Source organism: Oncorhynchus mykiss, chromosome 4 (assembly GCF_057628025.1).
Source record: "Oncorhynchus mykiss isolate SJ-2025 chromosome 4, ASM5762802v1, whole genome shotgun sequence".
Classification (NCBI taxonomy): domain Eukaryota; kingdom Metazoa; phylum Chordata; class Actinopteri; order Salmoniformes; family Salmonidae; genus Oncorhynchus; species Oncorhynchus mykiss.
The window spans coordinates 15,504,989-15,532,803 of NC_143025.1; the positions used below are offsets into that span (position 1 = coordinate 15,504,989).

Consider the following 27,815-nt stretch of genomic DNA (forward strand, 5'->3'; position numbering starts at 1 on the left):
ACTCAGTGCCTCTTTGCTTGACATCATGAGAAAATCAAAACTTGAATCAATGATTGTGCCAATATTATCTCATTTATTTTCTACATCAAATTGTATAATGTTTAACCAAACCTCAGTCTTAGTATACTTATTGTCATTTCTGAAATCATCAACCTAATTTCCAAAACCTATGTATCATTACCGTAACAGGTGTTAATTTAATGAATGGAAAAATAGTAGTTTGCTTTTAAATGTGCAGAATCTATACGTTATGTTCTTTCAGGCTTGCCACATCATTTTGAAAATATGTCAGGTTTCAATGAAATAGCAAAAATATTAGGTTGTATATTGCAGAAGGTGTTGCGGTAATGAGAGAAATCAGTCAATCAAATAACATTTTAATTTAAAAATATACACTGCTCAAAAAAATAAAGGGAACACTAAAATAACACATCCTAGATCTGAATGAATGAAATATTCTTATTAAATACTTTTTTCTTTACATAGTTGAATGTGCTGTCAACAAAATCACACAAAAATTATCAATGGAAATCAAATTTATCAACCCATGGAGGTCTGGATTTGGAGTCACACTCCAGCCACATGAGGTCTAGCATTGTCTTGCATTAGGAGGAACCCAGGGCCAACCGCACCAGCATATGGTCTCACAAGGGGTCTGAGGATCTCATCTCGGTACCTAATGGCAGTCAGGCTACCTCTGGCGAGCACGTGGAGGGCTGTGCGGCCCCCCAAATAAATGCCACCCCACACCATGACTGACCCACCACCAAACCGGTCATGCTGGAGGATGTTGCAGGCAGCAGAACGTTCTCCACGGCGTCTCCAGACTGTCACGTCTATCACATGTGCTCAGTGTGAACCTGCTTTCATCTGTGAAGAGCACAGGGTGCCAGTGGCGAATTTGCCAATCTTGGTGTTCTCTGGCAAATGAAAAACGTCCTGCACGGTGTTGGGCTGTAAGCACAACCCCCACCTGTGGACGTCGGGCCCTCATACCACCCTCATGGAGTCTGTTTCTGACCGTTTGAACAGACACATGCACATTTGTGGCCTGCTGGAGGTCATTTTGCAGGGCTCTGGCAGTGCTCCTCCTGCTCCTCCTTGCACAAAGGCGGAGGTAGCGGTCCTGCTGCTGGGTTGTTGCCCTCCTCCACATGTCCTGATGTATTGGCCTGTCTCCTGGTAGCGCCTCCATGCTCTGGACACTACACTGACAGACACAGCAAACCTTCTTGCCACATCTCGCATTGATGTTCCATCCTGGATGAGCTGCACTACCTGAGCCACTTGTGTGGGTTGTAGACTCCGTCTCATGCTACCACTAGAGTGAAAGCACCGCCAGCATTCAAAAGTGACCAAAACATCAGCCAGGAAGCATAGGAACTGAGAAGTGGTCTGTGGTCCCCACCTGCAGAACCACTCCTTTATTGGGGGTGTCTTGCTAAATGCCTATAATTTCCGCCTGTTGTCTATTCCATTTGCACAAAAGCATGTGAAATGTATTGTCAATCAGTGTTGCTTCCTAAGTGGACAGTTTGATTTCACAGAAGTGTGATTGACTTGGAGTTACATTGTGTTGTTTAAGTGTTCCCTTTATTTTTTTGAGCAGTGTATATTATTTCAGAGTTTCCAGTAACTGTGCATGACCATTAATAATAAATGTTTTAAAAATGTGAAAATGTATTAGCTTTCCTAATGGTCTTGATGTTTTCAGACTTTTAAAATACTTTTCAGAAAATATGTTCAAAAAGTGTTAAATTGTCAGTAAATGTTTTTAAATGAATGCTCCCAAACACTTCAGACCTCGTTATTAATGCCTCAAAATGACATTTTTTGATGCAAGTCTTTTTAAAAGGTTTCATGTTTGAAATCTTTGAAACCAAGATTTCGCGAAAATCACCCATATGCACACACACACCAGAAGATGCCTCCTTGACGGAAATACCCGTAGATACATGGTCCCTTATTTCACTACCTCTAAGGACAACCGTATATTAGCCAGGTTATTCTCTATCTGTGAAATTGACATTTTCAGTGTACAGAAATAGGAGCTATGTTACCTAAAGTAATCCACAAGGAAAACCTTGTTAACAAGTCTTGCTACTGTAGCTGTGAATAAGGACACATCAAGGTTCATTTAAACGGTGCAATCGAGTAATCAGAAAACAATTGCCCCAAGGTCCCCCAACTCTGACAGGTTTAAATTGTGTACCCTTCGTACTAGGCAGTTTAAAATGGCTCACAGTCAATACATCTTCACAGATATATCTGGACATGATATCATATTTCATAAACCTCTATCAATGCTGTGCCTCTATACAAAGCATCAGCTGCTCTTTGACATTGATGGAGATAGAGGGGCTTTCTCAGTCTGTCCCTGCTCTAACACCCCCCTGCTATTTATGCAAGTTCTCTTCTCTCCTCTCCGCAGCTCCCTTCATCAGCACCAGCCACAGAGGGCCCGCTTCTCACAGCCGTTCAAAGCCTGGCTAATTACGCTATACAAGTAGAGCCTCTGCACTAAGCAGGGGTTCACTTTGAGACACCCCTCCCCTCAGAACACTACAGCATTTCCCTCCCTCAGGTCCTTCAAAATACAGTCACACAATTATCACTTGCAGAAGAATATAGACACACAGTTACTCAAGCAAATAAAGTTTATTTTGTGTTGTGTAGCCGTTTGGTCTGTACCAGGCAAGGGGATTTAACCTGTTGAGTCTATGGGGGCGCTATTTCATTATTGGATAAGAAAACGTGCCCGTTTTAAGCGCAATATTTTGTCACGAAAAGATGCTCGACTATGCATATAATTTACAGCTTTGGAAAGAAAACAGTCTAACGTTTCCAAAACTGCAAAGATAATATCTGTGAGTGCCACAGAACTCATGCTACAGGCGAAACCAAGATGAAACGTCAAACAGGAAATGAGCAGAATTTCTGAAGCTCTGTTTTCCAATGTCTCCTTATATGGCTGTGAATGCACCAGGAACGAGCCTGCGTTTTCTGTCGTTTCTTCAAGATGTCTGCAGCATTGTGACGTATTTGTAGGCATATCATTGGAAGATTGGCCATAAGAGACTACATTTTCCAGGGGTCCGCCCGGTGTCCTTTGTCTAAATTGGTGCGTAATCTTCAGTTGCGGTCATTTTCTCCTGGGATTCAGGACAGAAAGCACACTTCCACTAACGATATATCATCAAAGAGAAATGTGAAAAACACCTTGAGGATTGGTTCTAAACAACGTTTGCCATGTTTCAGTCGATATTATGGAGTTAATTTGGAAAAAAGTTTGGCGTTTTGATGACTGGATTTTCGTTTTTTTTTGGTAGCCAAACGTGACGCACCAAACGGAGCGATTTCTCCTAAACAAATAATCTTTCAGGAAAAACTGAACATTTGCTATCTGAGTCTCCTCATTGAAAACATCTGAAGTTCTTCAAAGGTAAATTATTTTATTTGAATGCTTTTCTGGTTTTTGTGAAAATGTTGCCTGCTGAATGCTAATGCTAACGCTAAATGCTACGCTAGCTAGCTACTGTTACACAAATGATTGTTTTCCTATGGTTGAAGCATATTTTGAAAATCTGAGATGACAGTGTTGTTAACAAAAGGCTAAGCTTGAGAGCTAGCATATTTATTTCATTTCATTTGCGATTTTCATGAATAGTTAACGTTGCGTTATGGTAATGAGCTTGAGTCTGTATTCACGATCCCGGATGGCTAAGTGCAACTGTAACTCCAGACGGGTTAACACTAGGATGGTACAGTATGATCTCTCGTATCTCATCCAAGGGGCCTGACTATCACAAGCAGACATACTCCTCTTAGACAAATCAGGAGTCAGAGATAAGCCTGTCCATGAGACACATGCAATCAAAAGAGGAAGAGAAGGAAGACTAGATAATTGCATTGACTTTCAGAAAGGGTTTTGCAACACAAGAGAGCATCTTTACATACAACGACAAGTTCTAAACCAGAACACTTGATCGTAATAGAGCTTGTTCAGTACTTGGCCATTAGAGTGAAAAACACATCTCTAGCAAAATATAGATCTGTAGGTGAGACCAGGTACAGTATAGAAGCCTACCTGCCGTAGAGGTCATCTGGGTAGCTGTCGTACTCCAAGTCATAGTCAGATCTGAGGAGAGAGAGAGAGAGATGGGCTAAGAGAGAGGGAAAGAGCCATCATCGACTCAGTGGGTTTTGTCCAACATGTCTCTGGACGTACTCACTGCCACAGTCATACTCTGGACCTAGTTTTGTCCCATGGAATAAATATTGTGGATCTTAATGTTTTTCCTCATAATCCTGGACTATCGGACCACCATTATATTATGTTTGCAATCGCAACAATAATCTGCTCAGACCCCAACTGAGGATCATCAAAAGCTGTGCTATAAATTCTCTGACAACCCAAAGATTCCTAGACGCCCTTCCAGACTCCATCCACCTACCCAAGGACGTCAGAGTACAAAAATCGGTTAATCACCTAACTGAGGAACTAAGTGTAACCTTGCGTAATACCCTAGATGCAGTCGCACCCCTAAAAACAAAAAAACATTTGTCATAAGAAATTAGCTCCCTGCTATACCGAAAATACCAGAGCCCTGAAGCAAGCTTCCAGAAAATTGGAATAGAAATGGCGCTACACTAAACTGAATGTCTTCCGACTGGCTTGGAAAGTGCCATGCAACATCTGAGCAGCAGAAAGCGCTCTATCATCCTATTTTTCCAACTTAATTGAGGGGAATAGGAACACTGTCGCAAAGCTAACTAAAAATCAGCATTCCCAAGAAAGGATGGCTTTCACTTCAGCAGCGATACATTCATGAACTTCTTTGACGAAAAGATTATGATCATTAGAAAGAAAATTACGGACTCCTCTTTAAATCTGCGTATTTCTCCAAAGCTCAATTGTCCTGAGTCTGCACAATACTACCAGGACCTAGGATCAAGGGAGACACCCAAGTTTTTTAATACTATATCTCTTGATACATTGATGAAAATAGTCTTGGTCTCTAAACCTTCAAGCTGCATACTGGACCCTATTCCAACTAAACTACTGAAAGAGCTGCTTCCTGTGCTTGGCCCTCCTATGTTGAACATAATAAACGTCTCTCTATCCACCGGATGTGTACCAAACTCACTAAAAGTGGCAGTGATAAAGTCTCTCTTGAAAAAGCCAAACCTTGACCCAGAAAATATAAAAAAACTATCGGCCTATATCGAATCTCGTCTGGTTTTAGACCCCATCAGAGCACTCAGACTGCACTCGTGAAGGTGGTAAATTACCTTTTAATGGCGTCAGACCAAGGCTCTGCATCTGTCCTCATGCTCCAGGACCTTAGTGCTGCTTTTGATACCATCGATCACCACAATCTTTTGGAGAGATTGGAAACCCAAATTGGTCTACACGGACAAGTTCTGGACCGGTTTAGGTCTTATCTGTCAGAAAGATTGTCTGGATGGTTTGTCTACTGACAAATCAATTGTAAATTTCGGTGTTCCTCAAGGTTCTGTTTTAGGACCACTATTGTTTTCACTATATATAGCGGACGATACACAGCTGTACATTTCGATGAAACATGATGAAGTCCCAAAATTGCCCTCCCTGGAAGCCTGTGTTTCAGACATAACGAAGTGGATGGCTGCAAATGTTTTACTTTTAAACTCAGAGATGCTAGTTCAAGGTTCCAAGAAAATAAGAGATCTTCTGTTGGTTCTGACAATTAATCTTGATGGTTGTACAGTCATCTCAAATAAAACTGTGAAGGACCTAGGCTTTACTCTGGACCCTGATCTCTCTTTTGCGAACAAATCAATAATATTTCAAGGACAGCTTTTTTATTTTTCACGCCCAATTTTTCAGTTTTTGATTTGTTAAAAAAGTTTGAAATATCCAATAAATGTCGTTCCACTTCATGATTATGTCCCACTTGTTGTTGATTCTTCACAAAAAAATACAGTTTTATATCTTTATGTTTGAAGCCTGAAATGTGGCAAAAGGTCGCAAAGTTCAAGGGGGCCGAATACTTTCGCAAGGCACTGTACCTACATGTACGCTACGGTCACAAGACGCAGGCCTCCTTACTGTCTGTAGAATTTCTAAGCAAACAGCTGGAGGCAGGGCTTTCTCCTATAGAGCTCCATTCTTATGGAATGGTCTGCATATCCATGTGAGACTTGCAGACTCGGTCTCGACATTTAAGTCTTTATTGAAGACTCGTCTCTTTGGTAGGTCCTATGATTGAGTGGAGTCTGGCCCAGGGGTGTGAAGGTGAACAGAAAGGCTCTGGAGCGACGAACCACCCTTGCTGTCTCTACCTGGCCGGTTCCCCTCTTTCCACTGATATTCTCTGCCTCTAACCCTGTTACGGGGACTGAGTCACTGGCTTACTGGTGCTCTTCCATGCTGTCCCTAGGTGCGCCACTTGAGTGGGTTGAGTCACTGATGCGATCTTACTGTCTGGGTTGGTGCCCCCCTCGGGTTCGTGCTGTGTGGGAGATCTTCGTTGGCTATACTCGGCCTTGTCTCATGGTAGTAGGTTGGTGGTTGAAGATATCCCTCTAGTGGTATGGGGGCTGTGCTTTGGCAAAGTGGGTGGGGTTTATATCCTGCCTGTTTCCCGACACCTCCTGTCTCAGCCTCCAGTATTTCTGCTGCAAGAGTTTGTGTCAGGGGCTAGGGTAAGTCTGTCATATCTGGAGTATTTCTTTCTTTCTTCTCAGTCCACCTGGTCATGCTGTTGCTCCAGTTTCAACTGTTCTGCCTGAGGCTTTGGAACCCTGACCTGTTCACCACTGAACGTGCTACCTGTCCCGAAACTGCTGTTTTGGACCCTCTCTCTACTGCACCTGCTGTCTCTAACTCTGAAAGATCGGCTATAAAAAGCCAACTGACATTTACTCCTGAGGTGCTGACCTGTTGCACCCTCTACAACCACTGTGCTTATTATTATCTGACCCTAAAGGTCATGTTTGAACATCTTGGCCATGTTCTTTTATAATCTCCACCCGGCACAGCCAGAAGAGAACTGGCCACCCCTCATAGCCTGGTTCCTCTCTAGGTTTCTTCCTAGGCTCTGGCCTTTCTAGGGAGTTTTTCCCAGCCACCGTGCTTCTACGTCTGCATACTTTGCTGTTTGGCGTTTTAGGATGGGTTTCTGTACAGCACTTTGTGACGTCGGCTGATGTAAAAAGGGATTTATAAATATGTTTGATTGATTGAATAGAACAGCTTTCAGAGGACAGGAGACAGAGGGGGATATGATGGGTGTTAGACGGGGAAGGATATAACACGGGTCAATGGGGACGGATTGTCCATGGAGTAGACAGGTACAGACACTTACAGCTGTGACATGTTTTAACATCCTCAGAACCTTGGCTTGCCCTGTTGAATCCCTGTCACTCAGGTATACCCAGCACTCTCTGAGTATCTCATCTCTTCCTCTTTTTCTCTGTTTTTCTCTTTATCCTTCACACTCATCAGGGAAGTGAACTGTGCTCCCCTCTAAGAGCTTACCTGTCCATTATCACAGATTTGGTTGAATGGTTTTAAAATCACAGGGGCTATACTGTAGCTGTCTGGTCAAGTAACAGTCTCTGTGTTCAACCTGGGAGGTCAAGCAGAGAGGGAGGGGAAACGGTCATGCTGTCAGGGTGCGTTCCTCTGTCAGACGAGAGACAGCATTTCAGACATTAAAGAAAATAATAGGGTTACAATTCCAGCACATTTCCATTACACTGTTGACTATTGATATACGTAATGGTTTCAGGGCTCCCCTGCATCACAGATATGTGATCAAATCTAAACACGACAACTATCAACTCCATCCTCGGCTCAGCCTCTGACTCTCTCAGTGAAGTGCATACTACACACTGACATACACACTCAGTGGCCTGCTGCGGGAACACAAACAGTCCTGTTGTTAATGTTAACCAACACAGCCATCCATCACAATAAGGAGTAAACCCAACACACTGTCTCAGACACTCTGAAATGTGCAGAGAAATGAAGAGCCACTTACTGGGCCAAGCTGTGAAGAGAGAGAGAGAGAGAGAAGAAGACTAGAGAGTGAGAGGGAGAGATGAAGACTAGAGAGAGCAAAAGAGATGAAGACTAAAGAAATAGAGATGAAGACTAGAGAGAGAGAAAGATGAAGACTAGAGAGAGAGATGAAGACTAAAGAAAGAGAAAGATGTAGACTAGAGAGAGAGAAAGATGAAGACTAGAGAGAGATGAATACTAGAGAGAGAGAGATGAAGACTAGAGAGAGAGAGAGATGAAGACTAGAGAGAGAGAGATGAAGACTAGAGAGAGAGAGATGAAGACTAGAGAGAGAGAGATGAAGACTAGAGAGAGAGAGATGAAGACTAGAGAGAGAGAGAGATGAAGACTAGAGAGAGAGAGATGAAGACTAGAGAGAGAGAGATGAAGACGAGAGAGAGAGATGAAGACTAGAGAGAGAGAAAGATGAAGACTAGAGAGAGAGCTTAAGACTAGAGAGAGACATTCCATAACAAATCCATAAACTACAGCGAGATGAACCTAGAGAAGAGTCCCCGAAGCAAGCTGGTCATGGGGCTTTGTTCACAAACACAAACAGACCCCACAGAGTCCCGGGACAGAAACACAATTAGACCCAACCAAATCATGGGAAAACAAAAAGATAATTATTTGACACATTGGAAAGCTTAAACAAAAAAACTGAGCAAACTAGAATGCTACTTGGCCCTAAACAGAGAGTACACAGTTGAAGAATACCTGACCACTGTGAGTGATCTAAAATTAAGACTATGTACAGACTCAGTGAACATAGGCTATGGCTGCCTCTCTCAATAGCAAGGCTGTCTTCTCTCGGGAGCCAAGTCAACCTATGTGTCCATTGCCCACAAAATGAGATGGAAACTGAGCTACACTTCCTAAACTCCTGCCAAATGTATGACCATATTAGAGACATATTTCCCACAGATCACATAGACCTACAAAGAATTTTAAAACAAATCAAACATTGATAAACTCTCATATCTGTTAGGCGAAATACCGCAGTGTGCAATAACAGCAGCAAGATATGTGGCCCGTTGCCATGAGAAAGGGGCAACCAGTGGAGCACAAACAACATTGTAAATACAACCTAGATTTATGTGTTAATTTATTTTCCCTTTCATACTTCAGACTTGCACATTACATAGCCAATAACATAATATTTTCTTAAAAGGTTTGGTATTAATCAGCATCTAACTGTATTATTGACTTTGGCCACGGCCAAGCTACTCACCATGTACTACTGAGCGTTGTACAACAATGCAGTGAACCATTCATATTGATCTGTTTATAACCAAGCATTTAACTATGACTATTGATCTGTCTGTGGACACGACAAAGCTCTCTGAGCTCAGCCCTTCTAAACATATTGGATGACTCTTTCATTCCACATGGAGATGTTACCTCCTGCCTGCATTGTTGGAATTACATATTATATCAAAGATAATTCGACTGTATGTACTTGCCTCATAATGTCTTACTGTTCCCCATGTGTTTACTGTTTAATGGGCTGTTGAGTCCCACTGATCTATAACAGTGAAGAGTAACACTCCCACCATGCAATACATGGGATCATTAGCTATTTGTTGTTTCCATGTGGGGAATGCTGTCTTACCCAGCATTTCATATTATCAACGATAGGCTACCAGGGATAAAGGTCTTTACAGTGAGTCAGCCTTAGTATTTACAGAGGAATGTTTTCTGGGAGGCAAAACAATCTCTTTTCTTTTTCTCTGGTTTTGATGAGCTGCAGAGCAGGAAGTCAAATGAGATTTGTAAATCTACACAAAACAATCCTGTTTAGACTTAGTGCTCCATCCAGACAAATTTGTTGTCACACCCTGACCTTAGAGAGCCTTTTTATGTCTCTATTTGGTTTGGTCAGGGTGTGATTTGGGGTGGGCATTCTATGTTTTGTTTTCTATGATTTTGTGATTCTATGTTTCTTTATTTCTACGTTTTGGTCGGGTATGGTTCTCAATCAGGGACAGCTGTCTGTCGTTGTCTCTGATTGGGAAACATACTTAGGTAGCCCCTTTCCCCTCCCTCCGTTGTGGGTAGTAAACTTTGTCTGTGGCACTGAGCCCTGTAAGCTTCACGGTTGTTGCTTTCATTTGTTGTTTTGTTGGCGACATTTTAAAAATAAAGAAAATGTACACTCACCACGCAGCACTTTGGTCCACTTCTTTTGACGGCCCGTGACAGAACTACCCACCACCAAAGGACCAAGCAGCGTGGTAAAGAGGACTCATGGACATGGGAGGAGATCCTGGACGGAAAGGGACCCTGGACGCAGGCCGTCCGAGGGAGGAGATGGAGGCAGCTATGGCGGAGCGGCGGCGATATGAGGAGGCAAGTCAGCGAAGCAGGCACGAGAGGCAGCCCCCAAAATTATTTTGGGGGGGGTCACACGGGGAGATTGGCAGAGTCAGTGTTTAGACCTGAGCCAACTCCCCGTGCTTACCGTGGGGAGCATGTGTATCCGATGTCCGCCCCACGCACCAGGCCTCCTGTGTGTCTCTCCAGCCCAGTGAGTCCTGTGCCTGCTTCAAGGAACAGGCCTCCTGTGTGTCTCCCCAGCCTGCGCCCAGGATGAAGCCTCAAGTGATGATCCATGGCAAGAAGCCTCAAGTGATGATCCATGGCAAGAAGCCTCAAGTGATGATCCATGGCACGAAGCCTCCAGTGATGATCCATGGCACGAAGCCTCCTCCAGTGATGATCCATGGCACGAAGCCTCCTCCAGTGATGATCCATGGCACGAAGCCTCCTCCAGTGATGATCCATGGCACGAAGCCTCCAGTGATGATCCATGGCACGAAGCCTCCTCCAGTGATGATCCATGGCACGAAGCCTCCAGTGATGATCCATGGCACGATGCCTCCAGTGAGTAGTCATAGCACGAAGCCTCCAGCGGCGGTCTCCAGTCCGGAGCCTCCAGCGAGGGTGCCCAGTCCGGGGCCCGCAGCAAAGGTCCAAAGTCCGGGGCCCGCAGCAAGGGTCCCGCACCTGAGCGCCTTTGCTCATCGGCTCCACATTGGCTCCAAGGCCGGTGGCCCCAAGGGCAGCCCTCACTTTGCCTGAAATAAGCCCACCATTTTGGATCGGCTGCCCGTTACATTGTATCACAAAGACAATGTGGCTGCTATCATAAGTGACCCCAAACTTGTTTTTACATGCAATGTGCTTTAGCACTCGGCAGTCCCGTTCTGTGAGCTTGTGTGGCCTACCACTTTGCGGCTGAGCCGTTGTTGCACCTAGACGTTTCCACATCACAATAACAACGCTTACAGTTGACGGGGGCAGCTCTAGAATGGCAGAAATTTGTCGAACTGACTTGTTGGAAAGGTGTCATCATTTGACGGTACCATGTTGAAAGTCACTGAGCTCTTCAGTAAAGCCAGTCCACTGCCAATGTTTGTCTATAGAGATTGCATGGCTTGATTCTATACTCCGGTACGCAGCGGGTGTGGCTGAAATGGCCAAATCCACCTATTTGATGGGGTGTCCACACTTTTTTATATATATACTATATAGTGTATATGTTTACCAGAGAAACGTTAAAGTTTCTCATATGTCACATGCACTTTTCTGACTTTTTTACGGACTTCACCATTGGCAGTGCACAATATCGTGTTTTTGTTGACCACACAACAGAACACTTAAACTGGAATGAAACTCTCAGTGTCAGTAAGTTCAGAGAACAAAACAGAAAATCTAAAAATAATGATGTTTTTGGAGGAACGGAAACAGAACAGGGAACGAAGGGATCTCTAGTGTTCCGGAACAGAACCGTTATTTTCAAATCTTGGGAACATGTTAGTAATGTTATTTTTAGTTCCAAAAATATTTTCCATGTGTAGTATATAATTCTATAAAGTTTTAATGCTAATAATAGCTTAAACACATTCCAATTCACATCATGATGTTCAGCGCTTAAAGCCCCTTCCATCTTCACCCTTGTCTTTCTCTCTGTGAAATTTCAGTCATATCTCAAGCCTGCACTTAGCTGACCAATCAAACATGTAAACAACTATTTTACCCGTTCCACAGCAAGCTGCACTGTCGGCGCTAATTGGGTGAGTAAATGAATGTTAAATGTAAAAACATGGTTGCTTTCATGGGTTAAAAATAATACAGAAAAAGGAACTATATGAATTCTAACTTTTTGGGGGTTTGAACCGGTTCAGAACATTATTTTCTGGTCGGAAGACTGGAACAGAACAAAAAAAATAGGGGTTCCCCTTGGAACGTAAAGATTCTAAAGTTATTTAGGTTCCAACCCCTGATTCCGGGGTAATTGGCTTTAATGTTCCGAACCCGTCATTGGCTTAAATGGTGTCAGCAATTTTCATCTAGTGTTATTTTTTTAATTGGGGTATTTGCACAACCACTCCCCCAAATATTCGAATGAGCTCTCGCCTCTACATTATGAAGTAGCTGGGCTTGGTGTGGGCCGGCCCGTGTTGGGCTGATGTAGGACTGGTGTGGGCTGGCCTGTGTTGAAACAGGTGTAGGCTAGCCTGTGTTGTGCCGGTATGGGCTGGCCCATGTTGAGCTGGTGTGGTCTAGCCTGTGTTGGCCTGGTGTGGGCTTAGTGGGGTTCAAGCCGTGCCCACCTTGCCCACCGAATACCCACATGGGGTCATGTTTGCTGGGTAGCTAGTGTACACAACACAGAGAGATAGAGAGAGATAAGTATGGCCCTGTGTTTACACAATCATGTGACATAGCAAGATTTGAGCTGACTTCCTGCCACTTCAGCTCCTCTCAAATCGAAGGGCTTCCCTGATTGAAGCAAAATTACAATACATACAGCGACGGACAGCCAGACAGACAGAGGCTCGAATGGAGGATTCCACCACCGTGCCTTAGACATGCCAACAAACCTTACACAAAAGCTGAATCTGGAAATCCCAACAGACAAGCTGTGAGGTAAATTGGTGGTACTGTGGTTATGTCAGTATTACAGGTCATGTTAATGATTTCAGCACCAATGTAGCGGCCCTGAAATTTTATTTAGATTGTCCTTGTTTTGTTAGGAGCAAAAGGATCTTCAAATGCAGAACACCTGTATGGCATGATGTTCTGTTTACTGCTTTGTTATTTGTTTCCATCTTCTGTTTGTTCATTGCTGATAAAGCACTCCTTACCATACTGAATGTTCTGTCTTTATGCAGAGACAGGGCGTTTAAATGGTTGGAGTTTTCATTGCATAATTATTTTAACTGTTATTTTTCAGTTTAAAGGAAATGCTGATTCAACTAACGCACATCTCAGCAAGAGGAACCAATGAGGGACAAAGACAATAACTGTCACGATCGCTGTCGTCATGGAAATGACCGGACCAAGGTGCAGCATGGTGAGCGTACATTTTTTGATTGATAAATGTCGCCAACAAAACAAAGAACAAGGAAACGACCGTGAAGCTTACTTAGGCTATAATGCCACTAACAAAGACAACTACCCACCATTACAAAAGGAAAAAAGGCTGCCTAAGTATGATTCCCAATCAGAGACAACGATAGACAGCTGTCCCCGATTGAGAACCATACCCGGCCGAAACAAAGAAAATAGAGTTTCCCACCCGAGTCACACCCTGACCAACCAAACATAGAGAATAAAAAGATCTCTACGGTCAGGGCGTGACAATAACAATGTTCTACGTTCTCTGCTCTCTCTCTCTCCCTCACTATTTCTCTTTCTCAATCTCTCCTTCTCCCCCTCCTCCCTCTCTCTCTCCTCATCTCCTTCTCCCTATTGTGAACATTGCCACACAGATCAAGGTACTGTCAAACCTGAAACCCCAAACATACACTTTCATCATATGGAACCTTTCCACTGTTCAGCAATTAAAATCTCTCTTTAAACAAGTTTGGTTCTAGATGCTCTTAGGCCCTCAACCTGCTGTGAATTCCATGATGCTGTCTGAGTTTCAATACAGCCAAAACCTGCATCCCTGTTAAAAACAAACAAAATTACACACTCAAGGGTGTCATCCATCGATCACACACAGGAAGAAGGGAGAGGTGGTTCCACTCCAGTGAAACATTGTTCCACCTGCTGCGGTCTCGGTTTGCGCCAGGTATTGCTTGAGAAAATAGATTTGATCTCAATGAGGTTACCCAGATAAATAAATGTTCAAAAAAGGAGCTCATGTGCTGCTCAACAGGACTCAGTCCTTAGAAATACTAGCCTCCCTCCACTGCTCAGTCGAAGGTGTAAAACATAGGGTGGGTTTATAAGGCACAGCGTGATCAAAACAACAGTGGAGGGACTTTTACTCTAAAACATCCTATATATCCTCTGAGCTCGGTATTGTTTCTCCATCTCCACTGGGCTGCTCTTTAAAGACAGGCTCTAATTACTTTTATAGAGCTGGGGAGTTAGGCTGTAACTCAGATTAAGTGGATGTTGCACTTGATCTGAGTTAAAGCTAAAGGGCAGCTCTCTATAGTTTTGAAAGGCCAGCGGCAAGCACAGACCTCTCTGAATGGCAGCATAGTGAGCAAGTACCACTTCCTCGTGATTCGGCGAGCACCACTTCCTCACACTGAGGCTCGAACCCTGGACAGGTGACCGCTCCTATACAGTACAGAACTTTTGATTGGTACTGTGTATGTTTTATATACATATACACGTATGTATGTATGTATGTATGTATGTATGTGTGTGTGTGTTTTATATATATATAAAAATTATATATATATATATGCACACATATATTCATACACATACAGTGCCTTGCGAAAGTATTCGGCCCCCTTGAACTTTGCAACCTTTTGCCACATTTCAGGCTTCAAACAGAAAGATATAAAACTGTATTTTTTTGTGAAGAATCAACAACAAGTGGGACACAATCATGAAGTGGAACGACATTTATTGGATATTTCAAACTTTTTTAACAAATCAAAAACTGAAAAATTGGGCGTGCAAAATTATTCAGCCCCCTTAAGTTAATACTTTGTAGCGCCACCTTTTGCTGCGATTACAGCTGTAAGTCGCTTGGGGTATGTCTATCAGTTTTGCACATCGAGAGACTGACATTTTTTCCCATTCCTCCTAGCAAAACAGCTCGAGCTCAGTGAGGTTGGATGGAGAGCATTTGTGAACAGCAGTTTTCAGTTCTTTCCAGATTCTCGATTGGATTCAGGTCTGGACTTTGACTTGGCCATTCTAACACATCCAGATATGTTTATTTTTGAACCATTCCATTGTAGATTTTGCTTTATGTTTTGGATCATTGTCTTGTTGGAAGACAAATCTCCGTCCCAGTCTCAGGTCTTTTGCAGACTCCATCAGGTTTTCTTCCAGAATGGTCCTGTATTTGGCTCCATCCATCTTCCCATCAATTTTAACCATCTTCCCTGTCCCTGCTGAAGAAAAGCAGGCACAAACCATGATGCTGCCACCACCATGTTTGACAGTGGGGATGGTGTGTTCAGCTGTGTTGCTTTTACGCCAAACATAACGTTTTGCATTGTTGCCAAAAAGTTCAATTTTGGTTTCATCTGACCAGAGCACCTTCTTCCACATGTTTGGTGTGTCTCCCAGGTGGCTTGTGGCAAACTTTAAACAACACTTTTTATGGATATCTTTAAGAAATGGCTTTCTTCTTGCCACTCTTCCATAAAGGCCAGATTTCTGCAATAGGACAGAGTCTCCCACCTCAGCTGTAGATCTCTGCAGTTCATCCAGAGTGATCATGGGCCTCTTGGCTGCATCTCTGATCAGTCTTCTCCTTGTATGAGCTGAAAGTTTAGAGGAACGGCCAGGTCTTGGTAGATTTGCAGTGGTCTGATACTCCTTCCATTTCAATATTATCGCTTGCACAGTGCTCCTTGGGATGTTTAAAGCTTGGGAAATCTTTTTGTATCCAAATCCGGCTTTAAACTTCTTCACAACAGTATCTCGGACCTGCCTGGTGTGTTCCTTGTTCTTCATGATGCTCTCTGTGCTTTTAACGGACCTCTAAGACTATCACAGTGCAGGTGCATTTATACGGAGACTTGATTACACACAGGTGGATTGTATTTATCATCATTAGTCATTTAGGTCAACATTGGATCATTCAGAGATCCTCACTGAACTTCTGGAGAGAGTTTGCTGCACTGAAAGTAAAGGGGCTGAATAATTTTGCACGCCCAATTTTTCAGTTTTTGATTTGTTAAAAAAGTTTGAAATATCCAATAAATGTCGTTCCACTTCATGATTGTGTCCCACTTGTTGTTGTTTCTTCACAAAAAAATACAGTTTTATATCTTTATGTTTGAAGCCTGAAATGTGGCAAAAGGTCGCAAAGTTCAAGGGGCCGAATACTTTCGCAAGGCACTGTATATACAGTTGAAGTTGGAAGTATGCATATACACTTAGGTTGGAGTCATTAAAACTTGTTTTTCAACCACTCCACAATTTCTTTAGTCGGTTAGGACATCTACTTTCTGCATGACACAAGTAATTGTTTACAGACAGATTATTTCACTTAAAATTCACTGTATCACAATTCCAGTGGGTCAGAAGAAGACACGCACTAAGTTGACTGTGCCTTTAAACAGCTTGGAAAATTCCAGAAAATTATGTCATGGCTTTAGAAGCTTCTGATTGGTTATGGATGTATGGATAGGCTATGGATGTATTTCAAGGCATACCTTCAAACTCGGCGCCTCTTTGCTTGACACCATGAGGAAATCAAAAGAAATGAGCCAAGACCTCTGAAAATAAATTGTAGACCTCCATAAGTTTGGTTCATCCTTGGGAGCAATTTTCAAAAGCCTAAAGGTACCACGTTCATCTGTACAAACAATAGTGCGCAAGTATAAACACCATGGGACCGTCATACCGCTCAGGAAGGAGACGCATTCTGTCTCCTAGAGATGAACGTACTTTGGTGCGAAAAGTGCAAATCAATAGATTGCCCAGCTAGAGTGAGTTATTCTAGGAGGGAAGGAGAGAAAATTGGCCTCATTTCTGTGGCGAACCCTTAAGCTGCACAATCCACAGACAGCACAAATAAAATAAGCACTCTATAGGCACTGTTTCCCCCTAGCTCAGACAAACACAACCATATCTATTGGGTACAGTGCTATATAGTTTACAACTCAGATAACTGTCACTGTCTTTTCTCCTCCATCCACAAAACCTCTGTATAAGTACTGTATGGTAACAGGACAACAACCTCTCCCTCAATGTGATCAAGACAAAGGAGATGATTGTGGACTACAGGAAAAAGAGGACCGAGCACGCCCCCGTTCTCATCAACGGAGCTGCAGTGGAGCAGGTTGAGAGCTTCAAGTTCCTTGGTGTCCACATCACCAACAAACTAACCTGGTCCAAGCACACCATGACAGTCGTGAAGCGGGCACGACAAAACCTATTTCCCCTCAGGAGACTGAAAAGATTTGGCTTGGGTCCTCAGATCCCCAAAAGGTTTTACTGCTGCACCATCGAGAGCATCCTGACAGGTTGCATCACTGCCTGGTAGGACAACTGCTCGGCCTCAAGGCGCTACAAAGGGTAGTGCGTACGGCCCAGTACATCACTGGGGCAAAGCTTCCTGCCATCCAGGACCTATATAGCAGGCGGTGTCAGAGGGCCCTAAAAATTGTCAAATACTCCAGCCACCCTAGTCATAGACTCCAGACCCCCCCCCCCCCCCCTCTTTTACACCTCTGCTACTCTTTGTTGTTATCATCTATGCATAGTCACATTAATAACTCTACCTACATGTACATATTACCTCAACTATCTCGACTAACAGTTGCCCCCGCACATTGACTCTGTACCGGTACCCCCCTGTATATAGTCTCCCTATTGTTATTTTACTGCTGCTCTTTAATTACTTGTTACTTATATTTCTTATTCGTAATTTCTTTATATATATTTTTTTTTTTGTTAACTGCATTGTTGGTTAGGGGCTCGTAAGTAAGCGTTTCACTGTAAGGTGAAACACCTGTGGTATTTGGCGCATGTGACGAATACAATTTGATTTGTATTTCTCAGTTCCCTGAGAGAGAGAAAGCAGTCACAAGTCACAACAGAGATAATGATCAACATTTGCAGCAATAGAACTCTACTCAGTATGTGGATTTCTCCCATTGCTTTCCATTCTTCTGGCCTCAATAGATGTTCCTATGAAACATGCATCAGTTTCCTGGGTTCATGATGCTTGCCTTTTGATTTGGAGTCAGTGTTTATGGAGGAAATGGCACTACGTGACTGGGATTGAGGATTATGAGGAGACGAGGGCCAAGCCACAGGAAAGGTATTGGAATTGTGTTTTTAATGCACTCACTAAAATACAGTGTATAAAGAGGAATACACTAGTTGTTGAGCTCTAGTATAGTGTCCCTCCTGAGGGGTTGGGTGTTATGGAAGATCTAACTGGGATAAGATGGAGGTTCTCTGAGACACGGAGACCAATGCCTAATACATAACACAATCAGACTACTGGGTGTTCTGCAGCGAGCTGGGTGTTATCTCCTACAACAGGGTTTCCTAACTCCGGTCCTCCAGTACCTCCAACAAAACACAATTTAGTTGTTGCCCCTGACAAAAACACCGGATTAAACTTGTCAAGGGCTTGGTGATTAGTTGACAAGTTGAATCAGGTGTGCTTGTCCGGGGCCATGACAAAAATGTGTACTGTTGTGGGTACTCGAGGACCAGAGTTGAGAAACTAAGGCTATCCCCGACTAAAAAAAAAAACTGTTCCTGTTCTTTCAACCAATCGATTGGTCGAAATGTTTAAAGTTATTTTTCCATAGATAGACAAACACACCCTGTGTGTTTAATAAAATCAACTGCATATGCACTGAGCTTGTCTGATGCTTTAAGCACACTGTTTGATTAAATCATTAAGACACACAAATGACTCAATAAAAAGCCAGATGGTCATACTGTGTTAAAAAAAATGACAGTGAGTGCCTGTGTGACTGGCGCACGTTATCTCGCTCTTCTCCCTACTGCTGCGAAAAGGCACCACAGCACAGCAAGTATTTATTGCGCTGTCCGTGCTGAAGCACTTCAGCCAATTAGTTTCTTACTTGTTTCTGACTGAAAAGTTATGTTACTTAAATTCCTAATTTGTTTAGGAAAAACATTCCCTATTCCCTCAACCCTTGCTCTCTTTACGTGAAACATGTAGAGTACCAGTCAAAAGTGTAGACACGCCTACTCATGAAATAATACATATGGAATCATGTAGTAACCAAAGAAGTGTTAAACAAATCAAAATATATTTTAGATTCTTCAAAGTAGCCACCCTTTGCCTTGATGACAGCTTGGCACACTCTTGGCATTCTCTCAAACAGCTTCATGAGGAATGCTTTTCTAACTGTCTTGAAGGAGTTCCCACATATGCTGAGCACTTGTTGGCTGGTTTTCCTTCACTCCATGGTCCAACTCATCCCAAACCATCTCAATTGGGTTGTGGTCGGGTGATTGTGGAGCCCAGGTCATCTGATGCAGCACTCCATCACTCCTTATTGGTCAAATAGCCTTTACACAGCCTGGAGGTGTGTTTTGGGTCATTGTCCTGTTGAAAAACAAATTATAGTCCCACTAAGTGCAAACCAGATGGGATGGCGTATCGCTGCAGAATGCTGTAGTAGCCATGGTGGTTAAGTGTGCCTTGAATTCTAAATAAATCACAGACAGTATCACCAGCAAAGCAACCCCACACCATCTCACCTCCTCCTGCTTCACGATTGGAACCACACATGCGGAGATCATCCGTTCACCTACTCTGTGTCTCACAAAGACACGGCAGTTGGAACCAAAAAACTCAGACCAAAGGACAGATTTGTACTGGTCTAATGCCCATTGCTCAAGTTTCTTGGCCCAAGCAAGGCTCTTCTTATTATTGGTGTGGTTTCTTTGCAGCAATTTGACCATGAAGGCCTGATTCATGCAGTCTCCTCTGAACAGTTGATGTTGAGATGGGTCTGTTACTTGAAATCTGTGAAGAATTTATTTGGGCTGCAATCTGAGATGCAGTTATCTCTAATGAACTTATCCTCTGCAGGTAACTCTGAGTCTTCCTTTCCAGTGGCGGTCCTCATGAGAGCCAGTTTCATCATAGCACTTGACCTTCATGTCTTAAAGTAATGATGGACTATTTGTCACGCCCTGACCTTAGAGAGCCGTTTTATTTCTCTATTTGGTTAGGTCAGGGTGTGATGTGTTTCTATGTTTTGTTTTCTATGTTTCTGCCGGGTATGATTTCTCAATCAGGGACAGCTGTCTATCGTTGTCTCTGATTGGGAATCATACTTAGGTAGCCCTTTTTTCCTCCTTTCAGTGTGGGTAGTTATCTTTGTTAGTGGCACTTAGCCCTGTAAGCTTTACGGTTGTTTTTCGTTTCTTGTTTTGTTGGCAACATTTTAAATAAAAAGAGAAATGTACGCTCACCACGCTGCACTTTGGTCCTCTTCTTTTGACGGCCGTGACGGCTCTTTGCTTATTTGAGCTGTTCTTGGCATAATATGGACTTGGTCTTTTACCAAATAGGGCTATTGTCTCTATACCGTGTTACAACACAACTGATTGGCCCAAACGCATTAAGAAGGAAAGAAATTCCAGAAATGAACTTTTAACAAGGCACACCTATTAATGGAAATGCATTCCATTAACTACCTCATAACTACCTCATGAAGATGGTTGAGAGAATTCCAAGAGTGTGCAAAGCTGTCATCAAGGCAAAGGGTGGCTACTTTGAAGAATCTCAAATATGAAATATATTTTGATTTGTTGAACACTTTTTTGGATACTATATGATTCCATATGTTTAATAGTTTATGTCCTCACTATTATTCTACAATGTAGAAAATTGTAAAAAAAAAAAAAAAACCCTGGAATGAATAGGTGTGTCCAAACTTTTGACTGATAAATAAGTGTACCAGAGTCTGTTCTAACAATACATATATATATATATATATAAAGCCTTTATAATAGCAGACTAAAAACAGTTGCATGCATTTGTGAATTGCGGTTTATTTATTGTTTGGGTCTAATTATTCAAAGCTCCCTTTGTTATTTAATTTTAAAACTAAAATGCTTGATTGCATTTCAAAGCATGCATGTTTCGTATGCTGTGTGATGGCATGAACGAATGACTGATTGATACAGTAGCCTGAATAGTGAAATAACCCTGTGGGAAACACTGTCCTACAGTGTTAACATGACACAGTTCATCAAATCAAATTGTATTGGTCACATGGCTGCTACTTGACATTATGTGAATATTGATGTGTATTGATGTGTATTAATGTGTATACAGGGCTCATCTGTAAAAGAGAACATGGTCTCAGCATGACTCTGTCGTGTCTTTACTATCATTAAACTAAAGACTTTGTTTTTATCAAAGATTCTCTGTAATTAGTTACTCGATTAAACTGAATAATCATGTAACTGTAATTAACTAGGAAGTTGGGGCACCAAGGAAAGTATTCAGATTACAAAGTTATAATTTCCCAATATAACCTTTCAGATATTTTCATATCTGATCAATAGTCTTCTGATTAATTATGTATTTATTTTACCTCACGTTAGTTTCATTCTAAACATCGTAAATTGTTGGTTATCTGCATGAATCCAGTCTTTACTATGAGTCATCCATACATCAATTGTCTTAAATCATTTATTTATTACTAACTAAGTAATTCACAGAAATTCATTAAAAAACAGTAGATATGGTTACATGAAATGATAGAATGTGCCCTAGTGGGCTGAACAGGCATGGCAGCTTGTTAGACAAAGGGGCAATGGGTAGTCAGTCGATTAAGAAGTCCCTACAGTTAATTATAACAATTAAAATGCTAATGCCTTACACATGAACGCTCACTCATTCGGGAACAATTGCAATCAATATATATATTTACGCTCAGTGTGTCATCTTGATCGCTGGTGAAAAGTCTTTTTTGCAAAATTGTCCATCTCTCTCCCTCTCTCTCGGTTAGAGGGGATAGTTCAAAATGACATTCGTTATAGAATGGTTGTTTTGGCGGTTGTCTTTCTTCGCGTTCAATGATGCCGAAATCCTAGCTGCAGACTAGTAATTAGTATCAAAGACTTGTTCTCATTCTGTCGGTATCGATAGTCTAAGAGTTTAACCACGTGGTATGGTTAAAAAGACTCAGCAATGGTCTACACCTTTAGCCCTCTCGTAATTGAGGTAAGCTTGGTCTGGTGATAATTTCTCAAAGTTGGGTTTTATTCAGAATGGCAGAAGATGGCTGTCCCAGGATGTCTGACCCTAACTGGGCTCAGGGGCGGTCCTCTGATTTAGTTCAAATCAAAAGGGAATTGTATTTTTCTTCATTAAACAGTCCACAATCATCCTCACTCATTCATCTTATACAACAATTAGATGTAAACCTCATATCTGAGGCTATTATATAAACAGCGTTATGGTAATGTGGCCACACCGTCTCCCATGAGCTTCCCAAGTTGTGACAAACGGACCAGTTCGTAGCTGGATTCTTCACCGATATTTTACACTTTCTCTGGAACATGAAATTTGTTCGTACCTCACGTTCTGTGAGGTGGAAGGATTTCCTTTGTCCTCTGTGAAAGTTTACCCTCTCTCTAATACTGTGTGTCCATGAGGTCTTCTCAGGAATTTACGACCTCTGACCACAGCAGGCTGGTTGTAGAAGCAGACAGCGGGGGATGGTGCTCGCTGTACTCAAAGAGGGCAACGTCATGACAACTCCATGTCACAATAAAGGTTAAATAAAAAATGAAATAAAAAAAATAGAAATAAATAAAATGCGATGATGTGGAAAGCTGGTGTCTGGGGAGGATGGTTACAGGAATACACTTAGAGGAGAGTAGCATTGGCGGGTGCAGAGAGGTAGAAAACGAGCATGCCAAGGTCGTTGTAATAGAGGATGTGTGTGTGTGTCATTCACAACTAGCATGGTGTAATAATATAGACAGATGACTGATCCAAACAGCCTTGAGGTTATGCCCAATACATTATATCCAATCTTACACTCATACACACACACAAACAAACATAAACAAGAAAAAAACACACAAAAACAGCCCCAACAGCAAAAAACAGTCCAGCCAAGTCACATGGGAGACCAAGTCCTCTCATCTTTGCTTCTGAACTAATGTGTCAAACTTATGAATATGGATGCAAACTGTCTTTCTTTGAAAGCCTCTATGTAAAATATGAAAAGAGTCCAGTGGGAGGTCATTTAAAATGCAGACAGAAAGTTGAAACACCAAGTCTCTGATGAGTTTATCTGAGGAACAGAAGAGATGAGGCGTGAGACCAGACTGTTGCAGGGCAAAAAACACCAGCCACACATTCCAGGCACCTAACATAACCGGTAAAAATATCATGGTTATCAACTGAATGCAATTAAATAAACAAAATGTGTATGATATCTTTCTCCAGGCATTGTTCTGCTTCACTAAAATGTAAATTCTGCTGGAAACAGTAAGTTTATTTATGTGTGTGTGTGTGTGGTGTGTGTGTGTGTGTGTTAAACACCATACAGGTTAAACACAATACAAATGTACAGTGCCTTCAGAAAGTATTCACACCGCTTGACTTTTCCCCCATTTTATTGTGTTAAAAAGTGGGATTAAAATGGATTTAATTGTTTGTTTTTTGGTCATCGATCTACACAAAATACTCTACAATGTCGAAGTGGAAGAACAATTCTACAGTTGAAGTCGGAAGTTTACATATACTTAGGTCATTAAAACTTGTTTTTCAACCACTCCACACATTTCTTGTTAACAAACTATAGTTTTGGCAAGTCAGTTAGGACATCTACTGTGTGCAAGACATAAGTACTTTTTCCAACAATTGTTTGCAGACAGATTATTTCACTTATAATTCACTGTATCACAATTCCAGTGGGTCAGAAGTTTACACACACTAAGTTGACTGTGCCTTTAAACAGCTTGGAAAATTCCAGAAAATTATGTCATGGCTTTAGAAGCTTCTGATAGGCTAATTGACATCATTTGAGTCAATTGGAGGTGTGCCTGTGGATGTATTTCAAGGCCTACCTTCGAACTCAGTGCCTCTTTGCTTGACATCATGGGAAAAATCTAAAGAAATCAGCCAAGACATGAGAAAAACATTGTAGACCTCCACAAGTCTGGTTCATCCTTGGGAGCAAGAAGTTACCATGTTCATCTGTACAAACAATAGTACGCAAGTATAAACACTATGGGACCATGCAGCCGTCATACCGCTCAGGAAGGAGACGCGTTCTGTCTCCTAGAGATGAATGTACTTTAGTGTGAAAAGTGCAAATCAATTCCAGAACAACAGCAAATGACCTTGTGAAGATGCTGGAGGAAACAGGTACAAAAGTATCTATATCCACAGTAAAACGAGTCCTATATCGACATAACCTGAAAGGCCGCTCAGCAAGGAAGAAGCCACTGCTCCAAAACCGCCATAAAAAAGCCAGACTACGGTTTGCAACTGCACATGGGGACAAAGATTGTACTTTTTTGAGAAATGTCCTCTGGTCTGATGAAACATAAATAGAATACTGAATACTTTACAAATGCACTGCAGAACAAGCCTATAGGAAAATAGTAGCTTTGGTCGCGATGGAGGTTAATGTTTCTCTATAGAGGCTTGTGGCTGGGGCCCGAAACCGCGTGTGTGTGTCTAGCTATGTGTGTGGATGGCGGACTAAAGCAACATTCAAAGCTTTGGCCATGTATTCAGTCGATCGTGGACCTGGTGGCATTTAGGCGAAAGGAGCCAGGTTTTCTTTAGAGGTGTGAATTGTGGATTTTGCTCAATCGGAAAATGTATTTCTGGAGCTTGCCTCATGAGTTGTCTTTTGGGAGCCGCTGGCTGTCTCTGTGTGTTTGTGAGTGGCTGGTTGGATGGTGTCTGTGGCGCCATGGGAATTTCTAATAGAGCCTGCCTGCGGGCTAAATTGAAATGCAACGCTTTGGTCATTGATCTGATCACGAATCTGGGAGGGTTGGATTGTGGATTTTTTTCTATGGGAAAGTTTACTTTTTGATCTTAGGATCAATGTTGTCACAGTTGCTTCTTGTTGAAGAGGCATCAGCTAACGTTAGCTTGCTATAGCTAGCTTTACTGTTCCTCTGATTCTGAATTATTTTGTGGCTGTTTCTTTCTAGCTGGCAAATCTAGTTAGCTATATTGTATGTGTATTGCCACTTGTTGATAACATAGCCACATTTGTCACTGGTATGGACTAGTAAATATCCTAAAGCTAGTTGGTTAGACAATGATAGCCGCAAGCTAAAACCGGCGATAGTGGGAGGAGAGAATTCACTTTCATCTGCTGCTGGCTTGATAATGTTCACTCAAATATATTTTTCACTCAATGTAAATGACAAAATTAGATTTTTATTCTATTGAGATTGTAATTGTATCAATATGATGTGAATATTGTAGAAACACCCTCCCAGCTGTTTTCCATACTAAAACTAGTGCAACTTGGTGAGCACAAGCTTACCATGTATAGTAGGCTACAGTAGGCTTACCGTGTGACACCATACCCCAACACCAAACGTGATCACGACACGCAGGTTGAAATATCAAAACAAATTATATAAACCAATTATATATTTTATTTATTTTTATTTCACCTTTATTTAACCAGGTAGGCTAGTTGAGAACAAATTCTCAACTGCAACCTGGCCAAGATAAAGCATAGCAATTCGACACATACAACACAGAGTTACACATGGAATAAACAAAACATAGTCAATAATACAGGATAAAAAAAAATATCAAAAAGACTATATACAGTGAGTGCAAATGAGGTAATATAAGGGGGTTAAAGGCAATAAATAGGCCGTGGTGGCGAGGTAATTACAATATACAGACATTAAACACTGGAGTGACAGACGTGCAAAAGATGAATTTGCAAGTAGATATACTGGGGTGCAAAGGAGCAAGATAAATAAATAAATACAGTATGGGGATGAGGTAGATTGGATGGGGTATTTACAGTTGGGCTATGTACAGGTGCAGTGATCTGTGAGCTTCTCTGACAGCTGGTGCTTAAAGTTAGTGAGGGAGATCTGAGTCTCCAGCTTCAGTGATTTTTTTCAGTTCGTTCCAGCCATTGGCAGCAGAGAACTGGAAGGAGAGGGGGCCAATGGAGGAATTGGCTTTGGGGGTGACCAGTGAAATATACCTGCTGGAGTGCGTGCTATGGGTGGGTGCTGCTATGGTGACCAGTGAGCTGAGACAAGGCGGGGCTTTAACTAGCAGAGACTTGTAGATGACCTGGAGCCAGTGGGTTTGGCAACAAGTATGAAGCGAGAGCCAGCCAACGAGAGGGTACAGGTCGTAGTGGTGGGTAGTATATTGGTGACAAAACGGATGGCACTGTGATAGACTGCATCCAGTTTGTTGAGTAGAATGTTGAAGGCCATTTTGTAAATGACATCGCCGAAATCGAGGATCGGTGGATGGTCAGTTTTACGAGGGTATGTTTGGCAGCATGAGTGAAGGATGCTTTGTGGCGAAATAGGAAGCCGATTCTAGATGTAATTTTGGATTGGAGATGCTTAATGTGAGTCTGGAAGTAGAGTTTACAATCTAACCAGACACCTAGGTAGTTGTCCACATATTCTAAGTCCGAATCATCCAGAGTAGTGATGCTGGACGGGCGGCAGCGATTGGTTAAAGAGCATGCATTTAGCTCTACTTGCATTTAAGAGCAGTTGGAGGCCACGGAAGGAGAGTTGTAATGGCATTGAGGCACGTCTGGAGGTTAGTTGACACAGTGTCCAAAAAAGGGCCAGAAGTATACAGAATGATGTCATCTGTGTAGAGGTGGATCAGAGAATCAGCAGCAACAAGAGCGACATCATTGATGTATACAGAGAAGAGAGTCGGCCCAAGAATTGAACCCTGTAGCACCCCCATAGAGACTGCCAGAGGTCCGGACAACAGGCCCTCCGATTTGACACACTGAACTCAGAGAAGTAGTTGGTGAACCAGGCAAGGCAGTTATTGGAGGAAACAAGGCTGTTGAGTCTGCCGATAAGACTGTGGTGATGAATGAGTCGAAATGAGTCGAAAGCCTTGGCCAGGTCAATGAATACGGCTGCACAGTATTGTCTGTTATCGATGGCGGTTATGATATCATTTAGGACCTTGAGAGTGGCTGAGGTGCACCCATGACCAGCTCTGAATCCAGATTGCATAGCGGAGAAGGTATGGTGGGATTCGAAATGGTCGGCAATCTGTTTGTTAACTTGGCTTTCGAATACCTTAGAAAGACAGTATAGGATAGATATAGGTCTGTAGCAGTTTGGGTCTAGAGTGTCACCCCCTTTGAAGAGTGGAATGACAGCGGCAGCTTTTCAATCTTTGGGAATCTCAGACGATACGAAAGAGTGGTTGAACAGGCTAGTAATAGGGGTTGCAACAATTTTGACAGATCATTTTAGAAAGAGAGTGTCCAGATTGTCTAGCCATGCTGATTTGTAGGGGTCCAGATTTTGCAGCTCTTTCAGAACATCAGCTATCTGGATTTGGGTGAAGGAGAAATGGTGGGGGCTTGGGCGGGTTGCTGTGGAGGGTGCCGGGCAGTTGACCAGGGTAGGGGTAGCCAGGTCGAAAGCATGGCCAGCGGTAGAGAAATGCTTATTGAAATTCTCAATTATAGTGGATTTATCGGTGGTAATAGTGTTTCCTAGCCTCAGAGCAGTGAGCAGCTGGGAGGAGGTGCTCATATTCTCCATGGACTTTACAGTGTCCCAGAACTTTTTTGAGTTTGTACTACAGGATGCAAAT

General features: G+C 42.4%; 1 protein-coding gene across 1 annotated transcript in view; it reads right to left on the reverse strand.

The window, feature by feature from the left end:
- The window catches only part of LOC110521370 (RNA-binding Raly-like protein), a 61,170-nt gene that overhangs the window by 20,253 nt on the left and 13,102 nt on the right, over window positions 1-27,815 (reverse strand). Inside the window, exon 3 of the mRNA XM_021598874.3 lies at window positions 4,088-4,138. Within this exon, the coding sequence (XP_021454549.1) occupies window positions 4,088-4,138 (51 nt within the window). The remainder of the gene's footprint in view (window positions 1-4,087; window positions 4,139-27,815) is intronic.